Below are 14570 nucleotides of genomic sequence, written 5' to 3'. Positions count from 1 at the left end.
GAAAGATAAATAAGGGGTCAAATATCATTCACAGCTCCCTGCAGGACTACAGACTGAGAACTTCTCTCATATAAAATATTATATTTTTTGTTTATCCATGTAGTGATCTTTAGGTGAGCTAAATCAAAGTTTCCTTCCTAAATAAAATAAAAAGTCACTATCCGCCAACGATTGTTTAAATAGTTATCTTGTTTGATTTGGCGTTTTTCATGTTACAGAGCTGGTTAGAACCCCACAGATAAAAGTCAGCCCAGATGATCAGGTGACAGAAGGAGATCACATGACCATAACATGTGACACAAAGCTCAGCCCACACAGAGAGACTACAGAACTACAGTTTGCTTTCTACAGAAATGGGCACAATGTGCAGGAATTCAGTTCATCCAACCAATATGGAGTCCCCTCAGCTCAACTGGAGGATTCTGGGAATTATTGCTGTGAAATAAGAGATCAATCTGGGAGTGTAAAGAAGGAAAGTGACCCAAAAAATATCCGGATACAAGGTGAGTAAAGTCTTACCCCACTATGTAATAAAAGGCACTAAGTTTGCCCAGGAGCAGTAACCTATAGCCACCAATAAGATGCTTGCTTTTAAACAGGTGACCAGTAACTTCTACCTGCTGATTGGTTGCTATGGGTTACTGCCCCTGGGCAAAGTTAGTGCCTTAAATTACATAACCCCATTATTAAACTGCAAAGATCACTGTATTCTACTGACTCTTTTCCTTTTTTAAGTTTTTGTTCTCTAGACATGTCATTTTTTAATAATTCAATTTTTGTTCTGCAGATATCCATGTTTGCCATATAATTCTGTATTTGTATTTTAATCCATTCAGCACAGAAACTCTCTGGTGTGAGTGTGAGGCTTGAGCCGGCAGGAGGACAGGTTCTTGCTGGGGAGAAGTTGGAGATTCTCTGCTCAGTGGAGAAGGGAATGGGATTATTGAGTTATTCCTGGTGCAAACAGTCCAGTCTCAGCTGTGACACCAAAGAGGCTGCAGTTCTGGAGCAACGGTTTGTGGTAGAAAGTGTTTCTGAAGATTATGGAGGAGAATATCAGTGTATCGTTACTAGAACTGCTACTGGGGATTCCATCAGCAGCGCCAACATCTCCATCTCTGTCCAAGGTACAAATCTAGTCCTTGAGGTTTGACCTTTTGCTACATATTCCTCCCTGGGCAGTGGCGGAACTACCGGGGGAGAAGGGGGTGCGAGCGGGCCAGGGCCCGCACCCCCTCAGGGCCCCCCGGCAGCACCGCAAGCCACTGAAATCCCCAGTAAAATCGGCCGTACGGCGGGGGCGGGGCCCGGCTGCGCGTCACGCACCAGGGCCCGCCCCCTCTAGGAACGCTACTGTCCCTGGGTCAGTTACTGCTGATTAATTTCTTGGTAAAGAGGTCGGCAAACCATTTTGGATCCCTGAATCAATTGTGAACACTTTTTAAGGAACCTCAAGAACCTGGCTGCCTACAAGTAAATAAATCCTTCCTACAGAGATGTAGAATCTCATTTCCATCTCATCCATAAATCACCCATTCTAATCTCTTTTTGGAGTAGTCCATGACTTTCCTTTGCTGATGGTGAAATCTCCTTCACCTCTTCCACCAATGAAACACTCATTAACACCTCCTTTGGTAGAAAGTTTGGGGAATATGGTGTATTGTGGGGGGAAAACATGGAGATTGCACTTGAAAATCACACTTTGCTCACTGCATAAATGATCCCTATTATTATATTTACATCAGCAGTTTGAAGTGAACCCAGATATCTTCAAAAATAATTTGTCTAGCAGTCTGTTTGTCATGGTTATCTACTGAATGTCAAATTGCCAACTGCCCCTGCAACTGTAGCTTATATATACTTATATCAAATATTCCCATTCCCCATTTTAGGGCATACTAGTTTGTGACATCACAGCTGTGGCCATATCCACTTTATGATGTAATGGAGAATGGCTGTTGCATATATTTACAGTTTTAAGGCAAATATTATTTTATTTCTGTGTTTTCCAGGAATGATTTTAATGCAGGATCGGAGCTTTGGTAAGTAATGTGTTATTGGTAAAAGATAAGAACAAGTACATTACTCTTGCCTGTTGCTTTTATACCCAGAAAATGTTTTGTAGGCTTAATTTTTAGTTTTAATTATTTTCTCCCTTAAAATTCATTGCTTTTTTACTATTATCCACCAAATGAACTAATAACATGCTACAGAATTCTTATAGGGATACTGCCTTCAAATAACATTCCCTTTTATTATTATACCTCCTTTAACACTTAGAATTTAGCAATTGTAGAGATCGTATAGAACTTGATTGTAAAACGTAACAGAAAGTCAACAAAGATCGCCTTGTTCCGTAAGTTTTCAATGAGGCTCAATGAGGCTGTAAAATCTTGCCAAACTTTTTCATCCGAATGTTTGAGATTTTTTTAACTAAAAACAAATTTAAGGAAAATTTGAGATGATGTTTTTATGCAGTAATTTTTTGCACAAAGCGACAAAAAAATTAACTCGAATTTTAAAAAATAACCTTCTCAGTATGATATAGAATGTAAAGGAGACAATTCCACTTGCATTTTTACACAATCATTAATAGGGTGTTAAAGAGAGAGAGAGACTGGCAAATTGCTAATATGGCGCCACTATTTAAAAAGGAATCCTGTTCTCAACCTGAAAACTATAGGCCTGTTATAGGCCTAAGGGGTAATACGGGATAAGATACTTGACTACATTGCAAATCACAATACAAAAATCATGCACCAGCATAATTTTATGCACAACAGATCTTGCCAAACTAATTGTATTACTTTTTATGAGGAGTTGAGCAGGAACCTTGACTCTGGGATGATAGTGGATGTGATCTACTTAGACTTTGAAGCATTTGATACAGTACGACACAGAAGTTTAAAGGTTAAATTATAAAATTCTGGCCTGGAGCACAATATTCGTACTTGGACAGAGAACTGGCTGAAGGATAGATAACAAAGAGGGGTAAATTAAACATTTTCTAATTGGACTAGTTATGAGTGGGGTCACACAAGTGTTTGTCCTTGGTCCTTTTAACTGGTTTATTTATGACCTAGTATTTTGTTCCTGCAACTGGAGTTGGAAGCTTTAAGCAGTGATTCCCAGCACTGAACAAGTCTGTCTGATTCCTATAGAGATGACACAATCATCTCTATTTGTAATATAACAGCAAGATACCTGACATAGTGCTGGGAATCGGTATTCTCAATGGTCAATTCTTTTGCCTTTGTAATAAAGTTTTTATTCAGTAGATTTCTCATTGGGGAATTTTCTTGCATCTATAATAACATTTTTCTGCAACTTCGATACAAAACTTCGAGACAGTGTTCCAGTTGGGTTTACCTATGATCTAGGACTTTCATTTTTCTTGATTACTTATCTCTCTATCCAAATGTAGAACTTGAAGGCTAGGGAAGAATATTTTTGGAAATGTTTGGCGTACCCTTATTACTAAGATAACAGTAATTATGTCTTCTTCTGTCTCCCCAAAGGGAATATCTATGTATTGATTGGAATAGGAGTCACATTGACTTTTGCGGTTCTACTTGCTGTTGCCCTTCTTGCCTTCAAATACAGACACAGAAGATCAGGTAACTAGTGTATCCAAATAAAAAGAGAAAAAGATCTGACCCTTGGGACCGTACCTTCCCATCTCTTAGTTCAAAAACTCAATGAACCAGCTTAAAACTTAACTTTGAATAACTCAAAAAATTAAAACAATACCAGGAAAAAATGTTAAAAGTGGGTGAGGGGGTTTCTAAATGGGTCTCAGACCCGCCCATACGTCTTAATAGTATCTTAATAGGTTGATGGTGCGTGGTAGGACAATGGAAACCTGTGGAATGGGTCTCAGACCGCTTATATGACCGTCCTTCCTTGAATACACAATAAAGCAATAACCACCCTTTCACCCACATTCATCCCTCCCAATTGCGCAAAGAGATTTGTATGAGTTCGGAACCATAAGTACGCGAGTACACAGCAGATCTGTCTGGCCAAGCCGCCAGAGGCTATGGAGTTCTACCCCTTTGATCATTCACCGTTCACCACTCCTTCACCCACCAAAATTCCCCACCGTTTTAAAAAAGCACCTGTAGAGTAGAGGCTTTATCAAAGGCCTTTGATAAAGCCTGTTAGGTAGGGGGCCAGAACGATACTGATCTTGCTTCTCCATACTCTGAACTGAGAGGGGAATTTTGGTCATCCTGTCATGAATATGTCATAAACTTAGTAGCACGGTACTTGGAAAAAGTTGTACAGGAAATTACTATGTTCTTTAAATTAATACTGTTTTTTTAAATATTTAATTAACTCGACAGTTGTAAACTGGCATTGTTTACATGACAGTTTAGTCTCTATCATATCCTCTTTTTACCATATTTTCCTATTGTTGCCATTTCGTCCTACTGTCTCCATCTTGTCCTCCACCTGTCTCCATATTATCCTACTGTAGCTTATCCTGTTGTCTCAATTGAGTCCTTATGTCTTCATCTTGCCTTAGTGTCTCCATCTTGCCCTGCTCTACCTTGCCCCACTATCTTCATCTTGTCTCACTGTTACCATGTTGTCCTTCTGGAGTCATCCTACCCTGCTATTTCCATTGTTCTCAACTTCTCTGTCACGTTCTACAATATCCATATTGGGCTTCTGTCTCCATCTTGTTTTATTGTTTCCATCTTTATTGTTTTCCTATTTTCAGCATTTTGTACTAGTATGACCACTCTAACCCACCTTCCATTCTGCCTACAACTGTTGATCAGTGGAGTTCCAATATATTTGGACCTTGGTGCAGTTGTCCATTTTTCATCCCTTACAGTAAATAAAGGACTTCAAATATGGTTTTTATTTGTTTTCAGGTGACTCAGTACATAAAGCCCAATACAGGTGAGTAATTACAGACCACACATTAAAGCTTTAATAAAGAGTAACTTTAAAACTTTTTTTTTTATGTTCTGATTTTTAATTAAGACCCTTACCTATTAATTTTTTTTTTCTGCCGTCCAAATCCCTGGCTGGTTGCTACAGCCAGTGAAACTCTAGCAACCAGATAGCAGTGTGAATTTCAGTTTATCCAGCTATTGACTGTAATATATACAAAGATAACCATTAATTGTGATGTTAATAGGGCTGGTAGAAGACAACAAGCTGAGGACCAGCAAACGTCAAATGATATGACACCAGAGCCAGAGTATGACAATAGTGAGTTTGTTCTAAACTACATTTTCCCTTCTGTTGTCCAGTCAGGGGGGATTTCACCTCTTTTAGACAACAAGAGGTTCTTCTTGCAGCCTTGTGTTCACAACATTGTTTATTGTAAGCCTCTATAACAAGGATGGATACTTTGAGAGGGAACGTTGGAAGCCTAAGGCCCTTGAATCTGGAAATTTATAGGGCAGCCCTGGGAATTATCGATGAAAATGACATTCCTTATAACCTGGCATTGCATTGCTACCAAACGACATGCCTATGTAACTCTTTTTATTTATTTTAGTGGTTTTCCAAGATGTCTCTCATACAAACAATGTGTGTTCAACTTACTTTTATATTAACCAACAAACAGGTATGTGATCTTACAGTATATCTCATTGGTCGCATGGTTTTGAAAATTAAAAGTTCATCTGTTCTGTTGGTAGATTTTTATTTTTCTAACAGCGTTGAAGGCTGCATTATATTTATAAACTGACGTTTCAGAGAAACCTGTTGCAAATTTTGGCCCTGAGTTGCCATCTTTTTTGATCCAATACCCATAACTAATAAGAATCATCATTGTATTTATGACATTTTTTCCCCCAAAAACTTAAACCAATACATGCTGGGTTGTACTTTGTCTTTTTGCATCTGATAGCTAGCACAACCTGCCCAACAATGACCATATTAATCACCGACATGCCAGTAATATTACTGCAGAACCGGAATATAAGCACAACTGGAATATGAGCACTACATTAACCACAAATGTGCCAGAAAAGTCACTGCAGAAAATGTATCATCTCTCCCACACACACAAACAGAATGCGACAACCTTTTTTCTTTCTTAGTGCTCCCATGCTACTTGTCTTGTTCTGCCTCCCTTCCCATGGAATGCAGAGCAATATTTAATCTCCTTCTAAATGTAAAAAGTAGTTCTAAGCTGTGGAGCAGGACCTACCAGAACCAGGGGCCATCTGGATTTTCCCCATTTTATTATTATTATTATTATTATAAACATGTATTTATATAGCGCCAACATATTGCGTAGCACTGTAAAGTAAATGTTATTATACAACTACATCACATGAATTACATACATACAATATATGGAGTAACAAACATCACAATCAATACAGGTACAAAAAGGTGGGGAAGGCCCTATGCATAGGCATACAGTCTAAAGGGAAGGGACTAATACACAAGGTGTGGGACTGGGCAAGATTGAATTAAGTGGGTGAGAAATGTGGTATTGTATGTGGTGTTGTGTTTGGTAGTTAAGCAGAGTGAGGGGAGGCTTCTTTGAAAGAAGTGCGTTTTCAGAGATTTCTTGAAAGCAGAAAGGTTGGGAGAAAGTTGGACAGACCGTGGGAGAGAGTTCCAGAGGAGGGGTGCAGCCCTTGCAAAGTCTTGAATGCGAGCATGTGAGGAGGTAATGAGAGAAGAGTTGAGTAGCAGGTCAGTAGAGGAGAGTAGTAAGCGGTTGGGTGAGTATATAGAGATGAGTTCAGAGATGTAGGGTGGGGCAGAGTTATGAAGTGCTTTGAAAGTCAGTGTCATTAATTTGAATTTGATTCTGAAAGGTAACGGAAGCCAGTGCAGGGATTGACAGAATGGCGAGGCAGAGGAGGAGCGGTTGCTGAGGTGTATGAGCCTCGCAGCAGTGTTCATTATGGACTGGAGAGGTGACAGTCTCTGGAGGGGGAGGCCAATTAAAAGAGAGTTACAGTAGTCTAGACGCGATATGATGAGAGAGTGAATAAGAATTTTGGCAGCATCTTGGGTGATAAATGATGGTATTTTGGATAGGTTCCTTAGGTGGAAGTGACATGATTTAATAAGTGACTGGATATGAGGAGTGAATGACAGGGCAGAATCTAGGATAACCCCAAGGCACCGGGCCTGGGGAGAGGGGGTGATAGTGGAATTGTTAACTTTGATGGATACTTCGGGGATGTTACTGGTGTTCATTGGAGGAAAGAGAACCATTTCCGTTTTAGAGAGGTTTAATTTAAGGTATCGTTGCGACATCCAGGTAGAGATAGCGGACATGCAGGAGGAGATGCGAGTTAGGAGTTCTGGGTTGAGATCAGGAGATGAGAGATAGATCTGAGTATCGTCAGCATAGAGGTGGTAGTGGAAACCATACGAATTTATTAATTTGCCAAGGGAGGAAGTATAGAAGGAGAATAGTAATGGTCCCAGGACAGAGCCTTGGGGAACTCCAACAGAAAGAGGTAGGGGAGAAGATGATACTCCATTGTAGGAGACACTGAAGGAACGATTGGTGATGTAAGAAGAGAACCAGGACAGGGCTGTGTCATGAAGGCCAAGTGACTGGAAGAACTGGAGGAGGAGAGGGTGATCTACAGTGTCAAATGCGGCTGAGAGATCAAGCAGTATTAGTAGGGAGAAATATCCCCCAACTGATATGTAATGTTGATTTTATTGAATTTCTAAATCTCCAGATGGGGTCATGGCCTGATGGCCATATGGGGTGGTCTGAAAAAACAAGATGATAATGGAATTACAGAGACATAATCCATAGAAATAGAAATAGCTAATGAATTATGGGTATGCAATCTAAACATAATCCCAAAGGATACTGTATGTGGCCCTTGAACAGAGATGAAGAAACATGTTGTAATTCCATCTGGATTAAACCTCTGAAACTTTTTCTTTTAGCTTCTTCTTCTTCTTCTCCAGTCAATAATAATGTGAGTATTTCAACAGGACTATATTAATATTCTTGATGGGTAACGATTCCAGATAAGAGACAACTGTGGCTCTTTCCTGTAAAATAACAGTATTTAGCATGATTAAGAGATAAAATGAATAGTAAGGGGCCTGTCTGAAATAAGTCAACGTGTGAGGTGTAAAACAGTCCCACAGTTCTTTAATACTATAAATATTCGTGTAACTAAAATAATCCTTCTGTTCGTTAGGGAAGGCTGTGAGCCTTCCCTACTTAATTCGAGAATACTCCATTTACCTTCTTTTATTCAGGATGAAGGTTCTGTTATTTACGCTGCTATAAAGAGTAAATCCACCAGAACTGCAAAGAATCAAGGGGAACCTGCTGAATCCCTCTATGAGAACTTCAGTGCCAAATAACCGCAGGCTTAATGACGGCTCAGCCGCTACCAGTTGACTCCGTTCAGTCCATTCTGTAGCAGCATGTGTATGTAATTTTGACGTTGACTGCAATCTTGACTACCAAAATTTTGACTGCAACACTTCTTAAAGGAACAGTAACATCAAAAATTTAAAGTGTTTAAAGTGTTTATATAAACTATAGTAGTACTTATCTGTTATCTACTGTGTATCCTGTGCTTGAATGGCTGCCCCCATGGCTAGACAGCAGCTTGTTTATATTAACTATAGTAGTACTTATCTGTTATCTACTGTGTATACTGTGCTTGATTGGCTGCCCCTGTGGCTACACAGCAGCTTGTTTATATAAACTATAGTAGTACTTATCTGTTATCTACTGTGTATCCTGTGCTTGAATGGCTGCCCCCATGGCTACACAGCAGCTTGTTTAAATAAACTATAGTAGTGTTTCTGAAGTTTTGCCTGTGCAGGGCAACAGTACCTGATATTTTAATTCTTTAAAGTGCTTTCATTTTTTGGTATTGCTTTTCCTTTAATTCATGCAGAAGTGAAAGCACTATTGCTCCTGTTTCCACAAATTTGATAAATCTCCAAAAACTCTAGACAGTATGTGCTTATAGGAGCAGTTGTGTGCTAGACCGAGGATATTGTAGATATGTAGGTAGGTAGTATTGATACAGATAGTATAGTGGTATCACTTTAGAGGAAGCAGACCTGGAGTTGTGAGGAGGCCCTTGGAACATGGGGTGGGGGGTCTGATCCTCTATAGCATTTAAAAAAACTCTCTCCTACCCAAGGCCAGTTAGAGGGGACTGAAGAGACTCCAGCTGGGAGAGGAATGGGCGAAGAATGGGCGAAGGAAGCAGCGAGGGGTCCTCTGAACATTTTTTGTGGGGAGCGGGGGACCCCAGCACATATTAATTACGCAACTTCGCATCCATCACTCAATGGACTATAATGTCTCCAGTAGATAGCCCCCAGGAGAGAGAGTCATATTCTTGCCAGAAGCAACACTAAGAGATCCTGATATGTTGGGGGTTGAGCAGCTGGGGTACCAACGTTTAGTAGCTCATAAGTGACTTACATAAAGCTACTGGTAGAATTTTCTTTAAATATTCATGTACCAATCACAATACCATTTTTCATTTATTTTACTTTACAATAAATCTTCTGTTCCTGTAAAAAAAAAAACACTGGCGCCCAAAATGAACTTTTAAAGTGTATATAAAAGTTTGAGTTCATCCAGTAGACCATCCACCACCATTATTCCGAGTGGACCCAGCTGAGACAGAGAGTTAGTTGAACTTCTCACGTAATAACCCCTATGTCTTCTAATGGTTTTACCCATGTAGAAAAGAAAGCCACAAATACAAATGAGTAGAAATTTGGATACCAATTATCAGGCCATGTGAAAGTGTGTCTTTCATTTAACACTCTGTCCATGTTTTATCCAGCAGAATTGCATTTCATAGTGGGAACAAAAAGTAGTTTCACAATGTGCAAGTCTTTATTTATGGTGCATAGCAGGGTTATTTAGGGAGTACGAGTTCCTCACACCACCAGCGCAAACACACAGTTCATCCTGAGGAAAGAGGAAGGAAGAGTGAGAAAGTGAGAAGATTCACAACCACCCTGCGAAATTGATGATGGATGAAAATACTGATATTCTTGTATTTAAACAACGTGTCCACTTACTGTAAGCGATGAAGCTGAACTCTCAAAGGGACCTTGTGGTGTCCTGCAGTTGGCTTCTATCAATAGAACCTGTTCTACTATTATTTGGATATTCACTTTTCTCCCCAGTGTTTGTGCACCTCCAGATGATTCTAGAAGCCTGTAGGTGGGTGGAAGAGCCCTTGAAGTTTCTGGTGGGTCCCAGTCCCACACTAAGGATATGTATTGGACTGGTTGATCTGCTTTAGTGCAGAAGAGCACCAATAGAGGAGTAAGTAAACCCCAAATCTCCCCCTAACTGACCTTCAGGCTGGCCCCCCTTAGCTCATAACAAGGTTACAGATATATAGAAACATTGGGGTAACAGTCACCCTGCTATAGTTCCAGGGGTACCCAGGGTACAAATAAGCACTCACCCCAAATCTCCCCCTAACTGACCTTCAGGCTGGCCCCCCTTAGCTCATAACAAGGTTACAGATATATAGAAACATTGGGGCAACAGTCACCCTGCTATAGTTCCAGGGGTACCCAGGGTACAAATAATCACTCACCCCAAATCTCCCCCTAACTGACCTTCAGACTGGGCCCCCTTAGCTCATAACAAGGTTACAGATATATAGAAACATTGGGGTGTCACCCTGCTATAGTTCCAGGGGTACCCAGGGTACAAATAAGCACTCACCCCAAATCTCCCCCTAACTGACCTTCAGACTGGGCCCCCTTAGCTCATAACAAGGTTACAGATATATAGAAACATTGGGGTAACAGTCACCCTGCTATAGTTCCAGGGGTACCCAGGGTACAAATAAGCACTCACCCCAAATCTCCCCCTAACTGGCCTTCAGACTGGGCCCCCTTAGCTCATAACAGGGTTACAGATATATAGAAACATTGGGGCAACAGTCACCCTGCTATAGTTCCAGGGGTACCCAGGGCAGTAAAATGAACTTGATCCATATAATAAACTCTGTTGAACCCAACCCTCCTCCATTACAACCACTACTGGTAGGTCCTGGGGAGAGAAGAAGGCCCGCAGTTTAGGATCCTCCTTTTGTGACATATTTAGAATAAACAGACAGATGAAGGAGACAGTTTGGATAATAAACATTAAAGTAAATTAAAGAGAACAGAACTCACAGAGCAGGACGGGGGGGGGGGTGACATGGAGAGTGAGGAGTTTATAGCAGTGTGTAAGGAGGATCCTAAACTGCGGGCCTTCTTCTCTCCCCAGGACCTACCAGTAGTGGTTGTAATGGAGGGGGGTTGGGTTCAACAGAGTTCCTGGGTACCCCTGGAACTCTAGCAGGGTGACACCCCAATGTTTCTATATATCTGTAACCTTGTTATGAGCTAAGGGGGCCCAGTCTGAAGGCCAGTTAGGGGGAGATTTGGGGTGAGTGCTTATTTGTGCCCTGGGTACCCCTGGAACTATAGCAGGGTGACTGTTACCCCAATGTTTCTATATATCTGTAACCTTGTTATGAGCTAAGGGGGCCCAGCCTGAAGGTGAGTTATGGGGAGTTTTGGGGTGAGTGTTTATTTGTGCCCTGGGTAGCCAATTGTTAGTTCACTACAGACTCCAACAAATTATGATTTATTAAAGACATATACTCTGCAATCTGATCATCAATAAATTTAAAAAAAAACTATTTAAAAGGAAAAAAGAGGAAAAAGAAAATGCAATTTAGTAAAGCAGGGTTGTCCAACTGCCCCCCTTGTGTGGCCCCCCACATCAAAGTCTGCCTGCTGTGTCTGTTTACCATATGTCAACTTTAAAAGGTATCACTACAGAGATTAACTGGCCCCGCATTGTTTAATCAAATTCAGACTGTAATCCCCCTAAGCCGCCATACCACGTCAAGGTAAACCCCATACGGCGGTCCCTAACCTGTTTACCTGTGATCAAAATTTAAAACCTTGGTTTCAATCTGGACTAGATCCTCCCCCACCACCTGCATATGCGGCTTTTGAAGGGGAGACTGCCCAGACCAACGCATTTAAAAAAAAAAAAAAAAAATGTGATATAATGAAGGAAAAGTAAAGTTGTATATATAAGTGCACACTTGTGTGTGTGAGTATAAGTATAAGTACAGGTGTGAGTATAGATTTAGAGGGAGATGAAAAAGAAAAGCTTAATGTGGAGTGTGACAGGTGTAATGTGTGTGGGTCTGTGCAAGTGTTACCTAGTGATAAGTGCAGCAAATATAATGGGTGTCTCACAGGCGTTGGTAATAAAAAGGCCAAAGCCTCCCCAATCTTCCATAGATTTGCCAATTTTCATTGGTCACATGGCTTAAAGAACGTGAACTTATTTCCTAATTTATGAATATTATACAAATTAATAAAAAGTTTTGGCAGATGTCTATTGGAAATGTGGGCCTTGGCCACACACTTTGTTCATCTAATACCTAAAGCGAATTTCATCATTTTCTTTATGCACTTTACCCTTTACCTAATCCAGATCCTTAAATGAATACATTTTGGTCTGGACATGCCAGTTATATCATCGCAGAACACGAATGAGAATATTAACCTCAAACATGCTTGTAAGATCATTGCAGACATAGATTATGTGCACATTATCCCCAGACATGGCAGTAAAATCAATGTAGACAATGCATATGGAATTACAGAGACATAACCTCTATAAAGAGATATAGGAAATAAATATTAGCATTGGTAAAGGTTCTAAACAAAATTCTACAAGAAATTGTATATTGGGCATTAAACAGAGACAAGCAACTGCACCATCTAAACTATAAACTATTTTAGTTATTGATTTTTTTTCTTCCAGCTTCTAGTTTGACAGGTCCATATTAAAATTCTAGATAGTTGGAAATTGAGAATTAATTGCTACTGCATCTAATTTAAATTACTAAAGCACTAAAGTCCCATAAATATGGAAATTGCTTCAATTTCAAAAATAAATAAAAATTGCAGCTCCCTTGAGTCTTATTGTTCTTCAACATCTGGACCACCCAATACTGCTTGCCTTATGTTAATGGACCAGTGACAGGTAAGTAGAAGGAGACTCACATATGTGTAAGTAAAGGATAAAGCTGGACTCAGTAAGTACTTTTTACCATATGCACACCAACATATTTTGTCAATATACTATACACAAAGGAGCACATAGGTGCCTCTTCTAAAACAAATGCTTGGTGACCCTCGCTTTACTATAAAAGTCAAATACCAGCATAATAGAACAAGGCAAATCCCTGCATACAAAATAAAATTTTGGGGGGCATGCCCCTTTGTCTGACTATAATAACCAACCAAAATGCAATGTTCTGAGATGTCAGTCGAATTCTGTGTGTAGTCAAATGGTCCAATATAAACTTATTAGGAATTTCCATGTATTGGGAATCAATCTGTATAGGAAATTTGTTTCATCCAGGCATGAAACAGTTTCCAGAACATCAGAACAGCCCAGCTACAGTACAATGGACTCAAAAAGCATAAAAGGAGACCATCAAGAACTATACTTTAGGTCTCTCCTCAACCAAGGGAACATCAAGAGACCTCCTATGCTGTAACCAAGGTCAGGTCTAAGTTGCTGTATCTATTTGTCTTATTAGTAAACTAGGTGAAATACTTTTCTTTCTTCAAAAAAACTATCTTTTTCGGCTATAATTTTAGCAGACGAAGAATTAACTACCCTAAACTATTTATTAAACAATACAGGGGAGGTGAAAAGAGAGAACTTTCCCTATTGTATAACCCATGCCTTCTGATGTGTTCCTCTTGGACCAAGAGTGTTAGGGGAATCCTTGGTATAAAAAGAAAGGAGTAGCCTCTTTGGATTCATCTTCAGTAGTAGGGTGTATGTTGCTAGAGAAAGTAGGGCAGGAGGTCTCAGTTAAGTAGATTTCAGGACCCTGAAGTATGCGAATGAGAGCTTTTAGTTACTGTTAGTGTAGATCTTGTTGTAGTTTACTCTGAGTGCAACCCTGTAGGGGTAGTTTTGTGCTGCACTGAAGATACAATAAAGTGAATAGTAATGGAGGAAACACCGTCCAAACACAATTCTGTGGTTTTAATGTGTTATGACAGTTTTGCTAATGAAGGTATATTGCCCTTTAAGCTGTGAGTCTAAGTTCTCCCAAGAGACCTGCTTATCTTACATTTTTACAAAGTATCCAAGTATCTATTCTGGGCTCTCTGCCAAAATCCAATTAAGTTGTATCTTTTTCTGGCTGTTCAGTGCATGAGATCAAAGAGAAAGTTGGGACATTTCAGTTACAAATCCAGGACATTTTGCAGACACCATATTCAGTGCTAAATCCTGCCTCTAGATGGTGGTAGAGTGCAATGGCCTTAGTCCATCAGAAGCAATGTACTGTAACAATTGCACTCTAGCACCATCTAGAGACTGGATTTAGCACTACAATGATGTCTGGTAGGGATGCACCGAATCCACTTTTTTAGATTCGGCTGAACCCCAGAATCCTTCGTGAAAGATTCGGTCGCATACCAAACCTATGCAAATTAGGCCTGTAAAGTGAAAAAGAGAACCTTGCTCTGTTAAAATATTTTTTACTTCCTCGTTTTGTGACAAAAAGTAACAT

General features: G+C 40.0%; 1 protein-coding gene across 1 annotated transcript in view; it reads left to right on the top strand.

The window, feature by feature from the left end:
* Window positions 1-8526, top strand: part of fcrl5.S (Fc receptor-like 5 S homeolog) — a 52791-nt gene extending 44265 nt beyond the window's left edge. The window contains 9 exon segments of the mRNA XM_041574528.1: window positions 219-503; window positions 837-1127; window positions 2013-2042; window positions 3519-3617; window positions 4884-4911; window positions 5153-5226; window positions 5519-5587; window positions 7900-7931; window positions 8221-8526. Coding sequence (XP_041430462.1) covers window positions 219-503; window positions 837-1127; window positions 2013-2042; window positions 3519-3617; window positions 4884-4911; window positions 5153-5226; window positions 5519-5587; window positions 7900-7931; window positions 8221-8328 — 1016 coding nt within the window. The 3' untranslated portion in view covers window positions 8329-8526.
* The last annotated feature ends 6044 nt before the right edge of the window (window positions 8527-14570 follow it).

This window comes from Xenopus laevis, chromosome 8S (genome assembly GCF_017654675.1).
Source record: "Xenopus laevis strain J_2021 chromosome 8S, Xenopus_laevis_v10.1, whole genome shotgun sequence".
NCBI lineage: Eukaryota > Metazoa > Chordata > Amphibia > Anura > Pipidae > Xenopus > Xenopus laevis.
The sequence above is the reverse complement of the archived record's forward strand: the minus strand, read 5'-3'. Positions and strand labels throughout refer to the sequence as shown.